This window comes from Perissodus microlepis, chromosome 4, assembly GCF_051167445.1.
Source record: "Perissodus microlepis isolate ML-2025 ecotype Zambia chromosome 4, ASM5116744v1, whole genome shotgun sequence".
In the NCBI taxonomy this organism is placed as follows: Eukaryota; Metazoa; Chordata; class Actinopteri; order Cichliformes; family Cichlidae; genus Perissodus; species Perissodus microlepis.
Genome location: NC_140464.1, coordinates 16,248,979 through 16,271,295, shown reverse-complemented (window position 1 = coordinate 16,271,295; position 22,317 = coordinate 16,248,979). Strand labels below are relative to the sequence as shown.

The 22,317-nt window shown below is 40.0% G+C and overlaps 1 protein-coding gene across 3 annotated transcripts; it reads right to left on the bottom strand.

Annotated features, from left to right (window-relative positions):
- Nucleotides 1–27: 27 nt before the first annotated feature.
- Nucleotides 28–21,798, bottom strand: tom1l2a (target of myb1 like 2 membrane trafficking protein a). 3 transcript variants are annotated; one of them, XM_084926107.1, is made up of 16 exons: nucleotides 21,688–21,798; nucleotides 17,230–17,314; nucleotides 13,298–13,376; nucleotides 12,719–12,868; nucleotides 12,112–12,246; nucleotides 11,107–11,250; nucleotides 10,799–10,915; nucleotides 9,750–9,883; nucleotides 9,229–9,271; nucleotides 8,195–8,366; nucleotides 7,585–7,699; nucleotides 6,982–7,057; nucleotides 6,116–6,190; nucleotides 3,295–3,354; nucleotides 2,731–2,767; nucleotides 28–2,603 (listed from the first exon to the last, which is right to left on the bottom strand). In XM_084926107.1, exons 1-16 carry the CDS (start codon nucleotides 21,737–21,739, stop codon nucleotides 2,449–2,451), a joined length of 1,629 nt encoding a protein of 542 aa, XP_084782233.1. In that variant the 5' UTR covers nucleotides 21,740–21,798; the 3' UTR covers nucleotides 28–2,448. The 3 variants fall into 3 exon arrangements, with proteins under 3 accessions (XP_084782233.1, XP_084782234.1, XP_084782235.1); XM_084926108.1 differs by lacking the exon at nucleotides 6,116–6,190; XM_084926109.1 differs by lacking the exons at nucleotides 3,295–3,354; nucleotides 6,116–6,190.
- Between the last annotated feature and the right edge of the window lie 519 nt (nucleotides 21,799–22,317).

Here is a 22,317-nt window from a genome sequence, read left to right as displayed (position 1 = left end):
GTAAAATAACCACAAACAGTTATGAGGTAGAGGTCACACACTGCTAGTGTTTTATTGGGCAGTTACATACGTGCATTAGGTCAAATACAAATCTGACCATTAGTAATGGCAGCAGACGGCACAGCCAGAAAGACATGGAGCACCCACCGATAGAAAACAAGCCTCAATTCCATGTCCACAAAACACAAGCTTAAATATCCCGCGTCGCGGGTATTAAAGACATTCAGTTACCACTTTAAAGATAGCCAGAATTTAGAGGAATACATGTTGCAACCAGGACTTAAGCTTCATAAGAGCAAGTTAACACAATACACTCTGTTACAGATGCAAAGTTACAGAACACAAACACAGAAAACTGTCAAAGTTCCCTTTAAAGAATCTCCTGTTACATTTTTAGTAACCATCCTTGTTCAACTTGCATGGTAGATGTTTTTATATCTGTTATCTGGCAATGATAATAAACCCTCAAAACCAAGTGTAACCATACAGCATGAAAGAAAATTAAAGCTCATTATCATTATTATTTTTTTAATCTAAAATACACTGATTACACAAATACATTTTTAATGTCACCTTTGCATCTATGTTAGCAAGAAGCTTTACAACTGAGGTGCAAATGGGCTGCCTCTGATTAACAAGGCTTTCGGTCTTAAATGGACTGAAAGGAGAAAAAGAAAATCTTTTTGAAGTGCAGAGCAGTGTTAAAATGAACTGGAAAAAGAGCTGCAAATAAGACGGGTTTTCTATTTTGCCTCGAATCAAAGACAAAACCTTTCTCGGCAGAGCAACTCTGCTGAAATCAGTCGGTCATAGAAATGCTTGGCAGCAGCTCCAATGAGAGCAGATGAATCATAGCAGGTTGAAAATGCACAGGAAATAAAGTGTAATGTGTTTGACTGCATGAAATCAAAGAAAGCAAAATCGTGCTTGCTTCCCGCACGGTTCAACCTCGGCCTCAAAAACATCAGTTGTTCGTTTCCCCTTTGTTGTTTTTTTAACCATGAATTATAAAAATACAGAAGGGGAAAACAAAATAATACTTTCAGTGATCCTGATATTATTATGAGCCAATAGATTTTTTACAGAAACCACCATTTCTGTATTTTGAGGTATATTGATTAAATACTATGGAGTATGTGAAGATTTGCCTGTGTGAATACATCTGTTACCACAGCACACTTGTCTTGTAGATGATTATGATGCCAGTGCTAAGCTGACATTATCATTTAAATCTTTATTTCTGTGTTGCATCTTTATGTAATTTCCAACAGTCCAATGGTCCATCTATCCACTTGTTAGGCAAACAAGCGCACTAATTACATAGTTAGAAAAGTTATGTGCAAAATGAACTCATTCTTAAGATCATTTCCCATCCCCTAGAAAAATAGTAAGCATCTTGTAAACACAAAAGGACAAAATACAGATTTTTCTTTTTTTTTGCTTCAAAGTGCACAGACATTAACGCGGCGGGGGGAGGGGGAAGGAAAATTTTGACAATCCAGCAACTTATTTTGAGCATGTCACTATTTTTCGATTGGTAAAATGAAGAACTAGTTGGTCATTAAAGCATCAATATTCTTTGGAATGGCTTAAAGTGTTTGCAGTTTGCGGCACTTTTCTACATTAACTTCTTGTAGCTTTTCAATGAGCATGTTCCTTCCCCTTAGCTATCTGAAATAGATACGAGATAAAAGTGAATCCTAACTAGTACATTTTTTGATTTTTATTATTCTTAATTCCCTTTGGTTAGAGGAATGCTGGCATACACCTTTTAAAGAGATTAGCTAATATTATAATCTTAGTTTGCAAAATTAGCCTGCTAACATGAAACTGTTCATTACAGTGCCTTAAGCAAACTGGGTAATAAGAGGCGCTGCCCTGCCACGAATATCTCAGTATTAAGCATAACTAGAAATCCACAACTCTTAACAAATGCACTGATCGATCAGTATATAACACAAAAAAATAAAACAATTAATGCATAAATAAGCATTTAGCCGAAATGTAGTAAAATAACACAATATACTCCTAATAAAATGCTTCCATACTGACTCTGTGAGTAGACCTTCAGAGAAATTTCCCAGTAATCTCACGGTCAGGTGTCACATTTTTAAACCACATGTCAGTTAAGTGAAGTTGTCCTCCTTTGGTGGCGTGTTATGGAATGACATGCGGGGCTGCGAGCAGTACATCCCACACTGACAGATTAATACATCCATATACAGTAAAACATAACGCAGTAATGTGCAGTAAACTTGTTGGACCTCTGATGGTTAGAGCGACAGTCTGGCAAGATAACAACAAGGAGGTGGAGATCAGTTGCTACACCAATGCCAGTCAGCAATGAAATGGGACTAGGAGGATTGTTTTGGAGGGTGGCGGGTGGGGTCATTTTGGGCCAAGACCTTTAGATGCCCTGGAGAGAAACCGAGGTCCTCTGAGAACAGTCTACAAGGCAAAGAGGGCATCTTCCGTCCGTTCAGTCTTCTTATGGGAGCCACTCGGGGCACGGGCGGGGTGGGAGAGGTTAGCAGGGTTAGGTCCTGGGGGAGATGGCAGAGTGTCTGCAGCCTTAGCTCGCTCCTCCAGGAACTTATCAAATTCTGAAAGAAACAAATTGATTTGTCAGAAACATGGAAGCTGAGGGTCACAGTGTTAAGACTCTCAATCATTCCCACACACATTTGAGCTAACAGAACACACCCATAGGTGTGAATCAACTGACTATACCTTCACTAGTTACCCCTTCTTCAGCAGCATCACCTTTCTATTAAGAAGAAGAAGAAAAAACATGACATAAGACGCAAATTTCTATAGAAAACTATCAAGAACGGAGTTAATTAATGTGAGTGTAAAATCGACAACACAAGCGGCACAAGTCAGCTGCCTGTAAAGTTCCCACAAACTCCAAACAGAGTGGCTCGTGAAGGATCCGTCTGTCATGCATCCTCCCCACATTTTCCACAGCGAGAAACCTTCTAGAGCCCCACCACAACCACCACATGCACAAGTTAAAGAAGACCATTGCAGCTGCTTTAGGTTAATTATCATTAGCACTGTTTCCACATATGTCTCACCTCATGGCAAACAGTTATGTAAGTGATTGCTGGAAATGATTAAGGTGAATGATTAAGGTAAAGATTTTAAGTAAAAAGAAAACCAAGGTCACATGTATGCAGTTATAAGAAATGGTTGGATGAAAAGTGCTTTAAGGGTGGAAAAGAGGGAGAAAGAGAGGGTAGAAAAACAAAAATGTTAATCAAGGTTAAAAAAAAAGAAAAATTAAAATCTCACCACGTCAGTACAGAGCCACTCCTCTATGTCATCCATGACAGAGGACTGCGATACTGGGATCTATGGAGCAAAGCCATGGACAACAACGAGGGGTAGCAACAAAGCCACACGACAACAAAAACAACGTAACACACGCACACACACAAAAACAAGAATCACCAGAGGCTCAGGAGAAAAGATAAAAAGAAAAACAATAATAATAATAATAAAAAAAATGCTTGAAAGACACACTCAACCTCTCTTGATTCTGTGCCATTATTGTTTTATCATGTGCAACGACCTGCTGCTGAGCACTCCTCTGTATAAGAAGAGGACTTCCCGGCCTGTGTATTGTTCTCATTAACTCTGTACTGCTGACATGGCTTAACAGCTGCCGACTAATGTCACACACAGCCGTGCTAATTATTCCGCATCATTAGTTAATTAGCAAATCGCTTGAACGTGATTAAGAGATTGATTGGTTGGGAAAGGCTGAAAGCACAGGGACTGTCGAGAGGCACGGCAACCCTGCACACCCACCCACACACACACACTCAAAAACACAGGGCGCACAGAGCATGAGCATCGCTGCATGGCATGTAGTGACACTGGTGATGGAAGCCATGTCAGACTGGATGGTGTCCATTTGTGTTCAAGGTTGTGTGAGCACCAAATAATCAGAGTGATTAAGGAGTTTGAGGCATTACAGGAGGAGGCGAAAGTGAACTTTAACCGTGACTCAAGAAACCTCCTCTGAGGAGTAACTGGTAAATTTTTTAAAAGTTACTTGAACCCTTTAAAAATTAAAGTCTCCAACATTAATTTCATCTATTTTGACAAAGTTAAAGACCATCGCCCAGTTTCAAAGTTAACTAGAGAGAACAAAACCCATTTCCTAAGGCCTTTACAGACACTAGAAAAACACTGGTGGGGTTTCCTTGTGAGATCACAGGTTATGCATATCAAAAGATTGGCCAAGGCAGAGTGGCAGTGGAAAAATACATGCAGCTGTGTGAACAAGGGGAGGAAAAAATAGAAAAAGAGCACAAAAAGAAGTCTGTCCTCATTATGACTCACAACAATAACACCGATATAACTTCAAAGTGTATAACATTGTGCTGAACGTTTATAAAATCAACATATCATCTTCTTCTACATCTACTGCTTCATCTGTTAGTTGGTTTATGTGTTAGAATGTGAGGTTATAGTGAACTGTATAATATCTAAGATCCAGAGACCATTAGAGGACAACTGACAAAATACTCACCACTACACAGCAAACCACAATCACTTTTAATAATCCTCCTATGCTTGGCTGATATTTCATGAGTACTTGGATTCGCTGATTGGATTTTGCTGTGTAGCAGGAGCATCTCTACTCCTCCGCTTTTTTAGTGAGTGACTGTTAAATGATGATGGAGCTTGGTCAAAGTTCCTAGCGACCCATCAGCCTCATTTTAACATCCATGGAGGGGTTAATGTGAGCACCAGTAATGAGTATAGTCTTTAACGCTTGGGTCAACAGAGTACAATAGAGGTGGGCAGTATGGATAAAAAAAATTCTGTATTAATATGCCAACCAATTTGGGAGCTACAGTCAGGGTAAAAAGAAAGTACCTCATTGTCAATTTTACGGTTTTACATACAAGGTTATAATAAAAAACAAACAAAAAAATCATCTGATTCTTAGCGTGTTCTAAAATGATTAAATTTGATTTAAATTTAACAACCGCCAGTGCTACTCCTCCCTCAGCCTCCTGGTGGAGATGCTATCAATTTCAAAATCCTACATTGCCTTGTTCTCAAGTTATTGTCTTCAGAAAGCTTACTCTGACTTTGAGGTCAAAGTCGCTGAAAATCAGTTTGAAAATCCTACGTCACCTTGTTCTTGAGTTATCGAATTCACAAACTTGGGTGCCCACGCCATTCTTTTTCAGTCATTTTGTTGTAGATCTGCTGCTGTGTTTAGGATCATTGTGCAGTTGCATGACCAAGTTTGGGCCAAGCTTTTAGTTGTTGTCCTCACATTTGACTCTAGAAAAGTGACTGCAAGGTGTTTATATCCTGTGGCTGCAAAACAAGCCCAAATCCTCACCACTCCACCACTGTGCTTGACACTTTATTTGAGGCGTTTTTGTTGATATGCTGTTCGGCACTTTGAATTATAGCCAAATATCTCCACCTTGGTGTCATCAGTCCAAAGGACACTGTTGCAGAAGTCTTGTGGTTTATTCAAATGCAGTTTTACAAACACGCTGCTGCATGTTCTTTTTAGAAAGAAGACACTTTATACTATAAGCCACACTTGTTCAGTCTTTTTCTAATGGATTTAACATGCTGAGGCCTGTAGCTCGTGAGTTTTTTGCAATTTCCCTGAGCATTGCACAGTCTGACCAAGAGGTGAATTTCCTGTAAAGTGACACAGTGTAATATGCCATGTTTTGTACTTGAGGCTGTATTTACCTCATTTTAAGACTTGCTAGTTGTTTTTTTATGTCCTGTTATGTAAAAACTTCCAGCTGAAAGAGGGTGTGTTTTCTTTTTATCATGACTGTAAGTGTAACTCAGAAGAAGCAGATTCCAAAATAAGCCCTAGTTTAAATATCTGTAATGACATATTGCCCAAGACTACAGTACAATATCTAAACTAGGCATGGACATGGATGTTCTTAGAAGGAAAAGCCACTTGGAAGTAGGACTGTTGGGAGGATTTGGGGAAAAAGGTGAGATGAGGCTGAAAATGAAGCGCAGCTCATGAGGATGATGGACAATGCTGGAGGAGGCTGACATGAGGTGGACATGAGGGAGGGGTAGGAGGACACACTGTGGATAGAGTCCTCACCATTCCTTGGGTAATAAGCCAGCTGTCTATGGGCAGCTCCTGATCTGCTGGGTTATCATCCCCTTTAACCCTCAGCTGAATCAACAACAGAATAACACCTTACACAAAAGAAGAAAGGCCCCACCACCACAGCATAGCACAAAGTGCAGAGAGAGAGACAGAGAAGAAGTCAAATGTGCAAAAGACGACTGAGAGAGGAGGGAATAAATGAGGCCAACATAAGAAAATGGCAAAGGATCACTGCATAAAGATGAAAATGAGGAAAATAAAAAAGGAAAAAAGAAGAGATTTAAAACTCAGTGAAGTATACGTTGTAAACAAGGAATAAATCACCTAAGGCAACTAAAGAATGGTGCCACCTTTTTATGTATGTGTACCTAGAGATAGCCAAGCAAATATACTGCAATGTGTGCTCAGAATGAACGACTAAAAATCTTGAAGCTAGTCAGTGATTTAGAGTTTCTGTGAGCACTGACTTTAGAGATGAGCAGATTAAAGGAAGAAGAAAGACATCTGCTTTGAAGAACGAGAAACCTAAATGCATGTTTTTTTAATAACTGGGAGAAGTGCTGACACTAATGGCTAAAAAGTACCAGTGGTTCATATACAGTATAAAAACTCCCAGTTAGACTTTGCTCCCATCTTCTGTATATAAAACTCATTTATATGCTTATGACTGGCATAGACACTATAGACAACAGCACTATATTTGAAGTATTCAAAAATGAGAAAACCTCAAGCCTCTGTTTGGTCAAAGTTCAAGAAGCACTGCATCAGGAAAAATGTCACTGTAAAGTATTCAGTGTTACAAGCCATCACATGCAGAGAGCTAAAAAAGCTCGTCAGCCATGCTTATTTGTACTCACCCCTCCTGTATTCTGTTGTCTAACACCCAAAGCAGAGGCCAGGCCACCCAGAGCCTGAGGGTCTTCATATTTTACACTGTGTACAAAACCAGAAACAGATTAAGAAGAATTAAGCTATATATAAAACAAATTAGGAGCAAAGATGATGTCTGACAGCTTTTTTTAATATCATCTCTGTCCAAAGAAAAGACAAGCAAGACATTTCTTCTTAAGAAAGAGAAGAATAAAGTGCAACAAAAGTCTTCAGTTCTGTCCAAACTAGAGATTTTGTTGATTCATGGCATAGACCCTTGAGCCAAAACACACCCCAGTGGACCCCTTCGTTCACAACTTGCATAAGCAAAAAACAGTAACATTCAGGTAGTGGAAAAAAATGGGCAAAAATACTTATTTATTCACACTGAGTAGCCAAAAGTAACACAATAAACTAGCCGCAGGGAGAAAATACCAGATTAACATCCAGCCTGTCCCCATAGGAATTCAAAAGGCACTCCAGGAAATATAACCGGATATCAAGCATTTCAGAAATGTAGTGAGCACATTACAAATAGCTATTTGTCAAAATAAATTACATTAAGGGAGCTAAATTAAATGTAGACCTACTTTTTGCGCTGTTCAGCCAGAGAGCTCCCCCTGGTCTGTGCAAACATGTCAAAGTCGTCCGGGTTCTGGGTCGATTGAGACGACGGGGTGCCGCTCGCGCTTTCTGAGCCTACATCTGGATCAAGAGGGTGGCAGGAGACAGCAGAACATGGAGAAGAGCAAGGATTAAAGTAAAATGAAAGAGGATGAACGAAGTGGCACAGAGAAATGAATTTAAAATTAATGCAGCAAAGTTTAAGACGTCCTAATTATAGACCAGACTTCTGTTACAACACTCCAGTTTGGCAATGTGTAATTACCATATATTACTGCACAAAATATAAGAGGTAATCCCTCTAAGGTTGAACCACAACACTTCAGTGAATTTTACTGCAATTAGTTAAAAACAATTAGCTACAAATGTAACTTTTGTCATGTAAGAACCAGCAAAGGTCTGCAGGGATTCGAGAGGACAGGAAGCTCCAACGATTTCTAAAAACATGCTTTTACTTTGTCTGTATGGATCTCGAATGGATTAATAGGAAAATTTAAATTTTACAACAATATAAAGGTGCTTCTTGTGCACCTTTTATTATCCTAATAAATAGATTTCATTATGTTTTATCCTTACCAAGTCCAGCTAGAGCACTGGATAGGGATGCTGCAGTGGGGTTGCGGGCAGGAGAAGCCATGGCTCCAACAGTGGAGCTAGGTGGAGGACTGGATGTGATCCTGGGTGTTACCACAGCTGGGGATCCTGGGCCCAGGTCTATCAGGTTGTCCTCTGTGGCTTCAGTTAACATCTGAAAAGAGGAGAGCAAGTGAAATATACTCGTTAACTACAAATATAAAACAATGCAACTATGCTGCATTTGTGACACCAAGTAAAAGATTAAATTATTGTTTTTTCCCCTTTTTTTAAAATCAGAAGAAATGCTTCTAGCTACAGAAATGCTACACAATTTCAGACAACACTCTAAACCAGCAGTCATGGATTGGCAGCTATGCAAAGGAGCAATAATGGAGCTGAATAAACAGCTGCAAGAGATTACAGATGTGTGAGAAGGAACACCATGAAAGGTGGAGGGAAGGGAATAAAACATCTAGTTTCAAACAGTAGAACCAGTGTTCACACATCACAAGGCTCTAAACACGAGATTCATATAACAGACGTTTTGACAGTCATCACTCAGTTCATCCCAGCACACTGGCTTGGACTGAATGTGGTCGTGGTGTTATACTTGCCTCCATCAGCTAGCCACAACACAAACAGACAGAGCACACAGAAAGATTAACAAGCTGCAAACACAAACAGCTATGTGGGATGTAGTGAGAGATGGCCCAGTCCATTGGCAAATGTCTCAAACTGGCAAATGTGCACTTTTTAATGGAAGTTTGGCAGCGCTCAGCTCGTTCAGTTTTACAAAGCACTAAAAGGCATTCCACTTGCATTACAAATGAATGCTGCTATGGTAAACAGTTGAGGGGGATTATTAGTTCACATAATGTTTGAATCATCTCTCACAGCATCCATAATGTTAGGCAAAGGTATATGTAGTGAAATGTGAAAAAAGAATAGAATAATGATACGTGCAAAAAGAAAACATGCAATTTCAGCCATTAGGCCTCTGTTCTTTGTTTCTAGTCTTTGTTGATGGTACTCACCCCATTGTTCTGTACAGCTCTACCTGACCTGTACCTCTCATACCTGTGAGCAACATGAAAAAAAAACAAAAACAAAACAATTAACACTTTGCCACATGCTCTCTGAGCTTAAACGCTCTTTTAACACAAACACGATGAAAGAAAAGTTTTAGCATTTAGAGCCCACAGAGCACATAAACAATGCACAGTGCTTTACCGTGCAATATTTGGACAATCGCAAATCTCGATTCATAATGATTCAGTTATCTTAACTGATCTGACCCACTTATGTAACCTTATGAACTACAGTGAGTCCGTTTGACCTGTTATATCGCGATCTGTGTCATGCAGGTTTTTCTTTTTTAAGAAAACCTGATAAGCTTACGTCTAATGATATCTAGAGAGTCATCTTTTAAATTGTTCTTGAGAGCTTGCCAAACCAGAAAAGCAAAAACTAACAAGCACTAGTGATCGAGGTAGTAACCAAAATACACAAACAAGTATTTCTTTTTGTGACACGAATACAGTTTGATTGAATTCACCTCTCGTATCGGAGGAAAATGTTGTTGAGGTCATCATTTGCGTGTAGGAGCTCCTCGGTCACTTCCTCATTAGAGACGCGCGAAATCAGCTCGACCACTCTCTGCTGCATAGCTCGGCATGTTCTGTTCAGCTCCTTGACAGAGTGTCACATGAACAGATTGATCAATACATTAAGTTATAAATCAATTTGAGAAAAACTGAGCTGCAGAGAAACTGACAAGCTGACACATACTCAGACAGTCAAGTGTGTGTTTGTCTGTCTACTGATGACTCAAAAAACCCTCTATAAACCACTCCATTTGCCAGTACATAAACTGTTATGCTGCTTATTTATGACTCACGAATGGGTGGAGAGCTTTCTATAAATATAATACAAAAGGCTTTTAGTTTTAAGCAAGTCAAAAATATTTGCTAAACTAAATTCTGTTACAGTTTTCTCTACATTACCTGAAATATATAGCAAAGTGAGTCAGGTACTACATAACAATTACACTGGCACAGGCTCTTTAGCCCGGGGCCAGATACTTGGAGCCGATACAAATACCTGAGGGGTTTCTGGCCTTCAAAGATTAAAATCTGCATGAGCTTGCATGAGAAAATGTTGCGATTTGACCTCCTTAATTGCCAGTTTAAGGAATTTTACCACAGAAAAATGGCCCTTGGCAGGTTAGCATGAAAACTTAACCCATAACACCCCCTGGTGGCTGCACAAAATTACAACACTTGACAGTTAAAAGCAGTGTTGGAAAGAATTTGGCTTTTTGAATGCACATCATGCACGGGGGTGTATATAAAGAAAAGAATTCACAGGAGCCTATAATAAATCTTCTGATAAGAAAGAATGTGACAGAAAAATCTGTGATCTTTAAAGACTTGTGCTTCAGAATGGCAAATGTCTTCTGATATGCATTAAGAATTGAATTAAATTGATGCCAAGTTGGGTTTTATTTTGTTTGGATTTTTGTTCTTTTTAACTACAATGAAGTTGTACACAACACAGGCAACTACTGAATGCATTATAATGAAATTCATAGTGTATTAATCTAACCTGAAGCAGTTCTAGGTCAGAAGCCTCTTCCTGACCTGGGACCATCTCAGTTAGCATCTCCGACATGACTTTGACATTTCCTCGCACTACGTCCAGCTCACTACGCAGCCGGGCAATCTGAAAGCACACAAGATCAAAGGTCAATGAAAAACATTTGGACTAATTTGGTATCAGCGGCACAGCAGTGTAAGTTGAAACTGTACTTAAGTTTTAAACTCACTAAACACTGAATAAAGCTTTTTTATTCAAAAATTATTAAAAAATGCTGTGTGAATTAATTTAGCTGAACATAGGTTGGTGTCCCTCACCTGTTCAGGAGTTGCTGTGATGGGGTTGGGAATTTCAGGGGCCTGTGTGGCAGGGGGAACGGGTGAGGCAGGTTTAGGAGTCGTGGGATCAGGTGAGGTTGGGGCAAGGTACTTGACCATGGCTGGATCTACCTCTGGTGTGCCCTATGATAAAAATAAATACATAAATAAATAAAACAAAAACCCCAAAAAGCAAAACTCTAGGCCAGTTTATTAGGTGCACCTGTTTAATGGCTTATTAACACAAATAACAGATCGGTCAGTGGCAGGAAGTCAACTCAGACATTAAATCCAAGAAGGGATGGTCGACCTGCTAAAGTTCAAACCGAGCATCAGAATGGGGAAGAAAAGTGATTTAATTGACCTTGAATTTGACACTTGTTGTTGGTACCAGACAAGATGGTCTGAGTATTTCAGAAACAGCTTATCTACTAAGTCCGGCATTTACAGAGAATGGTCTGAAAGAGAAAATATCCAGCAAGCGTCAGTTCTCTGGATAAAAATAGACGCCTCGCAGATGTTAGGGGTCAGAGGACAAGGACCACACTGCTTTGATCTGACAGGAAGGCAACACTAACTCAGATAACCATAAGCATCTCTGAACACAGAGTACATTTAAACATGAAATTGATGGTCTAAAATAACAGAAGAGCAGTGATGCTACAGTTTGAATGGGCTCACCAAAATTAGACAACATAAGATTGGAAAAATGTTGCCCCTTCTCAGTTTCTGTTGGAACATTCAGATGGTAGGGTCAGCATTTGGGATAAACAACATGAAACAGGAGATTCCCATCGTGGATGTGCAGCTGACAAATTTGCAGCAACTGTGTGATGCTGTGACGTTCACGTGAACAAAGATTTCTGAGGAACTTTCCAGCACCTTGTTGAATTTATGCTATGAAGAATTAAAGCAGCTCTGAAGGCAAACATTGGTACAACCCAGCACTAAAAAAAAAGTGTACCCAAAAAAGTGAATGAATGTATTTGTGTATTTCTTCCCTACCCTCTGTGGTGTGTGAATTGGAGACAGTGCATCCAGGTCTGCCATTGGGAACTCAACACCTTTCCTTTTCAGTTCCTCATAAATATGCACCACCCCAGTTAGATCAGGACTACTCCTGAAGGCATCTGCCCAGGCCTGTCAAAACACAGACAAATTATTTAGTATGCTCTCAATTCTTGGTATTAATAACACCAACTAAAATAAAAAAACCCAACAACAACTGAATGAAAGCACGTAACATTACTAGTACGGACATTATTTTGCTCCAATGCTTAGGGAATTTCTTTCTTTTTTTTTTATTAGCCAAATATCTCTACAAGAAGGCTATCCACAGGATCTCCTTCAAAACGTTCCTATTAATATTTAAGGGAGTGCAAAAAGAGAAATGGAGAACACCATCTGTTGGCTGAGGTGACCTCAGGTAACCAGATAAAATCACAAAAGGCTGAAGCTGTTGTGCAACACATGTGAAGTGGCGCATGTTGTGTCCACCTGATTTATAATTCTGCAATGGAGTGTGTTGGTAAAAGCAAAAAAAAGAAAAAGAAAATATGTAGCAAAAGAATTTTATCATTAAAAACAGCAAATACAGAGAGCGCTCCAATACCTGTATAAGAGACAGCACTTTGTCTTGTACGATCGTTGGGGGGTTGGCTTTGGGGGAGATGATCTTTACCAAAACACCATCAATAAAATCTCTGTTGGCCACCTGGACATGAAACCTGTGACCACAGTTCTTCACACATGTCTCCAATACCTACAGGAAGAGAGAGGATTAAACAAAGATGCTTAAAAAAAGTTTGTGTGTGTGGGGGGGAGCAGCAGAGAAAAGGCAGACTTAGTCAGTATTTTGCTGCACACAGGGCCTTCCAACTAGCAGAGCTATCAAAGATGTGGGAGGACATAAAGACAGCTCAAAGGGCATGGCCACTGTAAACAAATGGAAAGAAGAGGCAGAAAAACACAGGCCATGCAGTGGAAGGCAGAGGATGACAGAGCAAAATAAAATGACCAAGATCAGTAGTGTTTTCCCTTTAATGTGACATTAAAAACCTACACACTGAAAAGCATCAACACCATGGGCATGGCCCAGTGAGTCATTTTTGTCTACCAGTGCCTTGCTCATATATTCAGTGACTTTATTCCTAGTTTTGCAATATAGTTCCAAGAAGAAGTATGAACTTACGGTTAGTGCGAGCATAACTTCTCTGTAGTTCTTGTTGCCGCTCAGTCTCTTCTTCAGTGCCCGCATGGCATCTTTTGGCCTAGACAGGAACAGCAGAAAGTTACAGCTGCACACAGTACCCTCTGCTTATAGTGAGCGTAACGTCACCGACTTTGATGGAATAAACTCTCCTGTGTGCCACAATAACAGATGCGATTCAAGTCCGTCAGCATATCTATTTGACTAAAACAGAGAAGTACTGTCACACCATCTGTCTCACTCTTTTCTCTCTGTGTGACTATACTGTAAGTCTGTCCCACAGCAAGATCAAAAGCTGCCCATGCATGAAGAGTTCAGATTGGCTGTCGGCCTAACATTGTCCATCTTCATTGCAGATGAGACGGTACGCTTTTATGGACTACCTACTGAGCTACAGTACATTTACAGAGTGAAGGAGCTGAAACAGAGAGAAATGGAGGGAAGCATATTGTCTTATATATATATGGTCCCAGACAGCCCTCTGCACATGACTGAGTTTATTGAATATAATCTACCCTGCATTTCTGATTCTCTCCACAGTTCCCTGTACATGTATTTTCGCTATATCTTGATTTAGTCCTTACCATCTGCTGTCAAACTTTCATAATTAAATGCACACATTAGCATGTGTTAAAGCGTCGCACAAATGTTTGTGCTGCATTTCAAAGTCTGGAATTAAGGAGACTCGATCTATCTAGCTGAACATCTTGAAGACAATAAGTTCTGTGAAGCTGAACTCCCTCTCTCATGCCTTCTGTTTTGCAAGTGTGACCCAGAGAGCGCCTGTGTCGCATGTCAAGACAATGAGTGTGTGTAGGCATGAAGAATGTAAAAAATAAAGTAAAAGGGGAAGCAAAAAAAGAGTACACAAAAAATACATTTTGCTATTTAACAGAAAATGGAAGTGTCTGATTATCATGCATCAATGTCTGTAACAGGTTAAGACTTTTTCCTGACATAAGACATGTGATCAAACTGTTCTGTTAAAAAAAAAAAAAGTACAAAAAAGGTTTTCTATTTATATTAGGCCAATAAACCCTTCAAAATGGTCTTTTCAACTGTTTCATAAAAGTACTGTCATCACCATTTTCTATGCCCTCCCTGAATTATTTTTTTTAACCACTAAATGGGGAAGAAAGGTGATTTACGTGACACTGAACGTGGCAATGTTGTTGGTGACAGACAGGCTGATCTGAGTATTACTACTGCGATTTTCCCACATAGCCATCTTTAGTGAATACAGAGAAAATATCCAGTGAGTTTCAGTCTTCTGGGTGAAAATGCCTCGTTACAACTAAGGTACGTAAAACAGCATTTCTGAACACACGTGTCGAACCTCAAAGCAGATCAGCTTCTGCAGCAGAAGAGTACACCAGGTGCCACTCCTGTTGGCTAAGAACAGGAAATTGAGGCTACAATTCACACGGGCTCAGCAAAATTGGGACAACAAAGGACTGGAAAAAACACCGCCTGGTCTGATGAGCCTCAATTTCTGCTATGACATTCAAATGGTAGGGTCAGAATTTGGCATAAACAACATGAAAGAGTGGATCCATCCTCCCTTGTATCAACCGTAATGTGTGTAATGGTGTGGGGGATATGTTTTCTTAGTGCCTTCCTTAGTACCATTTGAACTTCATTTAAATGCTACCCGACAATTGTACGCTACCGAGTTAACCATGTGTCCCTTTATGAACACAGCAAATAAAAGTGTAAAGCAGAAGTAGTAAACCTCAAATTATAACAAACCAGTTTCTTGAATAGGAAAATGAGTTCTCTTTAGCTGAATGACAGACAACCATGAGGGGAAGCTTGTCAAAAAATGTAAATGCGGTTAGTAAGTATGGTTTCAGCTTTTTTGAGGAATCCTGGAACTTTCTGATCACACCTTGTACATTAACTACGAGCCAGTGTTTTGTGGTAATTAATTCTGATATTATGGGCTTTTCTGCATGGCAGTTATAATCACTATATTATGCAAAGTAGAACCCAATTAATAACAATATTATTAGTGCATTCTGATTAAAACAGTCATTCAGATTTACTTATTTGTGGCCAAAGGTCTAACTCAGGGGTTAGCAACCTTTAACACCCAAAGAGCCACTTGGACCCGGTTTCCATGCAAAAGAAAACACTGGGAGCCGCAAATACTTTTTGACATCTAAAATGAAGATAACACTGTATATATTGTTTTTTACCTTTATGCTTTGTGTGAACAACTAAAGTAAGTAAGTAAAGGTTATTTATTAAGCGCTTTTCACAGACAGGCAGTCACAAAGCGCTGTACACAAATATTAAAATAAACAATACAATCAATAGACATTATACACAATGTAAAAGATCAAATGTAAAGAATGTAAAGAATATCAACTACGTGGATCAGCAAAAGGCTTGTTTGAACAGCAAAGTTTTTAACTGCTTTTTAAAAGAATCCACAGAGCAACTAAGGTGTGTTGCTTATGAAATCCATGAAGTGCTACGGAGAAAATTTAATTTAATTTATGTAATTAACACATTTTGAACTCTTAAAGAAATATAAAAAAAGGAAAGACACCCAGCTGAACTAAAATCGTCCATGTACCAACAAAAACTGTTGTGAGCCGCCACCCTTATATCGCCTTTGGGCTTTTGGAGCCTTGACCTGACTTTTAAAAAGTAATTGGGAAAAAAAAGCACTATGCTGCTAAAAAATGAAAAATAGATATTTGCAAAATTCTGCCTAAATATGTATTTTACCTGGTTAATGTGTGTGGCGGGGCGTGGTCTGCAGCGCCGCTGCAGGGGAGGCGGACGCACCTGAGTGCCACCTGCAATCAGGCCTCGCCGCCTTAAAGTCTGTGCTCACTCTGCTGTTGTGTTGTCGGGCTGTGAGCTGAAAAGCTACAGCCGGCTGTATGCGTACAGCAACCGTGTGTGAAAAGTGGTCAATAAAGAGATGCTGAAAAGCATGTTCATGGAAACATCGTCGGGTCTGTCGTGATATGTTTACAATGGGACTTCTGCTCCTGAACCTCTGCGCACAGCGTCTGCAAATCGGGGCTGTACGAAGTCACTTTCATCTTTACGCAGAACTGTAAGCTGTCATCTGTCAGGCGTGAACGGTGTTTGTTTTTAACATGGAGATGGTGGAGAACAGCTGCCGACATAATGTGGATCTGAAGATCAATAATTGGCCTACCTGGGGTTGAAAGTCTCGATAAATGCACGCTGTTTCGGCGGGTACACCGGCTTCCGCAAGTGTGATGCTTATTTTGAGCGATGAAAAATAATAAAATTATTTTATTTTATATTTCAATATCACAATAATCTTCCAATTTAGAACTACAAGTTAAAAAAAATAACTAAACACAAATAAAATACACTTCAGCTAAATATTTCTAATTTATTTTCCCAAACCACACGGAGCCGCAGTATAAGGACTAAAGAGCCGCAGGTTGTCGACCCCTGCTCTAACTGAATTTCTCCATGCCCAGATAAAGCTTTCCATGTTAGTAATAATAAACTCAGATTTGTATAAGCTCAATAAAATAAATGTCAATCGTCTGGTTTTATGGCTGCAAATCTATATAATTTGGGAGACTTGTTCACCAAGTGCAAGCTGGGTATTTTTCAGTGTGGGAGGCTGACATGAGAATCTATTCATTCATTCACTCATTCATTTATTCAGACAATAAGACAGTTGGTCAGTCATACCTAAAGAAACAAAAGGCCATGTGTAGTAGAGTGTCTGTCAGCAAAGAACAGTGGGCAGTGTATTATTTGCTCGAGCCTCTCAGTTAGCCACTGTGTGATAAAACAATGAATGTTTCATTACAAACCACAGCAGGAACTTGAGTCATTTTGGGTTAAATACCCTTGCTAATCCCACTTGATAAAGCAAATTATAACCTAATAATAATAATGAAGGAGCTTACCCTTCATCGGTTTCATTTATGATATCGCAGATCTCCATGTTGAGGGTCCAGTCCTCATTCTGTAGGCCTCCATCTGTTGCCCTCTCTGGAGGAAAACACAAAGAGTTCAACTGTTATGTTAATAAGCTAACTGCAGTGTACGGTCTATGCAAAAGGCAAGGTTTGAGTGACACAAATTATGATTGTTAGGATGTCAGTTAAAATCAGTTACCACTTATAACAAGAGACATCAGTATATACAATAAGTTCAGACTCAGTTGTGCAACGACACAAAATGTGACTATTGCAGAATAATAAGTTGTGGACATTAACCAGCGCTGGGGCTTGCACCGAACGAAATGTTACTTTTGATAGAAAAATCCATGGTTTGCACAATGCCAGTTGTCTCGTGTGTTACCATGGTGCTGCATTTTAGCCAGGCTCAGTTGTTCTCAAGCTAAAGCACACTGATTAAAGCAACCCCTCATTTACATAACATCACAAGCACACTTGTGTAAATAAGCCAGCATGTGGTCGCAGACTTGTCCATCCATCAATCTTCGATTGCTTATCTGGATCTGTCACAAGGCAGCAGTCTAGACATTCCTCCCCCAGGGAAACCTCCTCCAGTTCGTCTGAGGGTTTCCAAGCCAGCTGAGAGATATAATCTCTCCAACATGTCCTGGTTCTGCATTGGAGCCTCCTCCCATGCTTGAAAGACCTCACCCTCCACAAGGCATCCTAGTCAGATTGCCAAAGCACCTCAACTGGTTTCTTGCAATGAGGGGGAAGTAGGCCATATCCTGAGCCCCTCCCGAATGACCATGCTGCTTAACCTAACCCCAGCCACCTCGCTTGTATGCATTCAATTCAATTTCACTCATATAGTGCTAAATTAGGGCTGTGCGATATGACCAAAATCTCATATCCCGATATAAGAATTCTATCGTTCCGATAACGATATAAATCACAAAATGTAACATTTTCTGTAAATTCTGTGAATCTCGGGCAGCTCGACTTGCGTGAAGTGTTTCCAGCTGCGCGTCATGTAGCTGGAGTCGAATGTTTTAACCGATGCATGAAACGATACATTTTTAGACATAAGTTGTAACAGCCGCCGTTTTCTTTGTGAGTATTTATTACACGGCGTGCTGCGGGGAAAAGCCTGTTCTAACGTTTGAGTCTAAGGTCTATTTTTTAGCACCTGGGGGCTCTTTTTTACTTCTCATCCGTAAATAATCTGCTCTTTCACGTGATTCGGTTTATTTTGAAAAGTCTCAACAGGATCTTGAGCTTTATTGTGAAAGGTTTATGTGGAACATAAACAAGCGGACACGCGATGGTGTTACCGTCGTTGTTGCTAACCACAATGCATAAAAACAGGCGCTTGTCCTTCCGTAGTGTGGTTATATTAAATATAAGAGAAAGTGAGAAGTTTAAGAAATTAATATAGCCACTACAGTGACCATCAAAACGATGAAAAAATATTGCCATAAACAGTTTATTTTGCGACACCACGAAACAAACAATAGCGTAAAATGAAATGATAGACGTTTTTATATCGTCATCCGATATATATCGTTATATGAACAGCCCTATGCTAAATCATTACTACAGTCACCTCAAGGCTGCAATCTCATTCTTTCATTCACTACCCAGAGCTCATGGCTCATATCAGTAGAAATATAGATTACTGAAATAATAAATAGACCAATGGAAAATGTGACCAGATTTAACTCAGTACTACTTTTAACTGTTTGTTTTTGCAATTATAAATACAGATGAAAAAGCTATTAAGTTCCCTTTTTGAGATGTGAGCACTCTGTGCAAGAAAGCGCCATAAATATAGCCAAACGTAAGAGTAATCTTTGTAAGAAGAGGTTTGGATGAAGTCTTGGATCCGTAATCACGAGACTACCATTCTATTTCATTTTCACAACGCTGCAGTTTCCAGCTGTCACAGTAAACCCAAACATGCAATAAAATTTTGCCAAACACATGCTCCTCCAAAGCCTCCAACTCCAGTAAATTAACTGAAAAGAGCCAAGAAGTCAGTTGGGAAGTGGAAAGCCGAGATCTCAGAGGGAAAGCCACACTGACTGACAGTGAGTGATCCAGCTGTGTACTCAGTTTTAACTATTACAACATGCAGAAAAACAGAAGTTCCAATGACCGGCTCTCGCCTTCACACTCCACCCTTTCATTTAATAGTATTTTGGCTACAAGGAGGAAATAAGGAAGCCAGACTGTGAAAGCTGACAAAGATGAACTGGCTCTGCATTCATCACTGTTCCCCGCTCCATCTCCTTCTTCTTCAGCGGCCCTCCAAATCCATCCATCATATCTGTGGAAGCTGCCGTTTTATAGAAACACAGAGACTTAGAGCAAAATTTTTAAAAAAGAAAAAAGATTTTCTACTGAAGCAAAATACGATACAGGTTCTGACTGCATAGATCGTCATTAGATGAGTCCTGAGTGTAGACAGGAGATGTTCCTCTGCGGGAAGCTCAGAGGCCCTTAGCAGGATGTCATGCCAGAGCCATGGGTCTCACAGGGCCATGCAACCACTGGACATGCCTCAAAACCATGAATTATTCATGCTTTAACTCCCCTCTCAAATCAACTTTTCACAGGCTGGGCAGCTTCAACAAACCCACTTATCTACAAAAATAAAAAGGCATGCAGTGAATTCAAACATGAATAACACTTAGTCCACCTTCTGAGTCTACAGCATCCAGAGCATGAGTTTGAAAGATTTAACCAGCTACTTCTTCTGGGATAACCCATGTAATCTCCTCAAGTGGATTGTCATGTTGTGGCAGGGCAAAGCACGGGCAGCAGAGGATAGAAGGAAGGGACGCCCCCCTAAAACTCCGATCTATTTGTATGACACACACTGTAAGGACACTGAACATGAGCCTACTAATGGAGTTAAATGCCTGCTAAGTGCATTAATTCACGGTGTTGTGTCAAAGCCCCCACCCCGGCCCTGAGTACTGACACCACACAAGTGAAACCAGTCGATCACATGGCTTTAACAGAGGCAAGCTGTGCCATGCACTTGGCAACAAAGCCACAAAGTCCTTCTCTGGCTACAATGTGAACTTTTAAGACTCTTCTTTAATTCCTGCCTTTCGTTGTCTCCACTCTCACATATATCCTATTTGTCCCATGCGTTTGTCTTGATATTATTCGATTCAATTCCTCTCATACATGTGCCACGGTCATAGTAACAGCTGCCAAAGGTTGGTTGTCTTTATTAAATATGGACACAAATTGTGGTAATGCATCGGGCTCTTACAGCAATTAGATTTACCACACATCTCCACTGTCAGGCTTGAACTCTCACATTCCCTTTGTGTCTGGTAAGATGATACTTTGCCCCTCCACTGAGGTGTACAGATCACTACCACTGCAAATGACAGCTGGGTGTCAAGCCCCAAACAGTGCAGCAGCTCAACCGGAGAGATCTGGCAGGAGACAAGGCCAATTCTGTGATGGAAGGGGGGGGTGGGGGTCCAAGACATGCTGCATGCAAAAACAAAAATGCATCTGATTCTGCCCAGTCGAGAGCTTGATTAAAGCACTATATGGCTCTGCAGAAATTAAAAACATGAGTAATTCTGACACTTAACCAAAAAAACAGCAGCTGTTGCACTTGGTCAAAGGCAAGCACAAACAAACAGTGGGAAAAATTAAAAGTCTGGCACACATCTGTTTTGCAGGAGTAGTTTGCCAAAGCATTAACTCTTTTTCACAAAAACGGCGAAAAAAAGTAAAGTTCAATGTACCTACGGCACCTACAGTACAATCCGACTTTCACATTCTTCAAGTAAACATAAATTCTTATCTTTATACTTCATAAAACAGCTGTTATCAGTAGCCGGCTCATTGTCAGTTATAAAGGCATGGTCAGGCCTTGGTACCAACTATTATGAATCTCAGCTTGCTTTGAAAAACAAAAAACAAAATGCAAATACTGATGCAACTACACCAAAGGGATGCAGCAGCTCACGTATATGTCCCCCCTGGGGAGAAAAAGCACCACACCGTATCGAGACTGGAGGGAAAAACCTCCAGGCTGACCGCACAGTTTGGTCAACTATTGTTCAGAAACTAAGGAAATATGGAAGTTATCTGGGTCTCTCTTGAAGACACTTTAAGTCATGTCAATACAATAGCGTCAATTTCAGTTAACCTGATTTGATCTTCTTAAGCTGCAATCAGTGTCTACACATATGCATGGTTATTCAACTTAATGCATTTCTTGTGATAACACCGGACTAAGTTATGGGTTAGCTGGCTAACATTAGCTGAGAGCCCATTCCAGGCAGATGACGTTTGCTACGATGACACCCGTTAGCTCGCTATTTCCACCTTTGAGCCCAGTAGTAAACAATATATGATGGCCCACATTCAAAGTACGTTGGGGGGAAGGAAGCAGCAAGCCTTTAAAAAATAATTTCAGGTCTAACGTACCTATACACTGGCCCACGGGAGTACTGTACGGATTTCCAAGTAAGAACTCCATCTTGACAACAAACGATCCGCCCGGGAATGACAGGCTTCGGCCCAGAGGCAGTACTATCAAGTCCCGCCTACCAAGGAATTCTATTGGTTCAAAAAGTTCGACACGTACAGAGGGTTTTGGACACGTGTGGGTACAATCGATGTCAGTCACAGTTAGTAACTGAAGCTATGTTCAACAAACCTTTTCTACGTGCATGCATTTTATTTATTACAGAGGGGAATAATAACTCTAAACAGCTAATAAAAACAATGCAGACAAGGATTAAATCCTTGAAATATAAAAAATGAACGTTCATTGTTGTTGACTATAAATAGCTCATATCTTGAAAAAGCTACTTACCCCCCAAAAAAATTCACAAAATGTGTGATCCCAACTAAACACAATTTCGACTTGTGGTGCTTTTATGAATATAAGACATACATGTACATTACAAGATAACCTCAGACTTAAAAGACAGAATTTATGGTTAAAGCAAAACTCTTACAGAGTCTTGTCTCAGGTTGATGCCTTTTTCAACGGGATCAAGTACTTGAATGCAGCTTAAAATGAACCTGTTGCTATGTAACTGAGCGTAAACA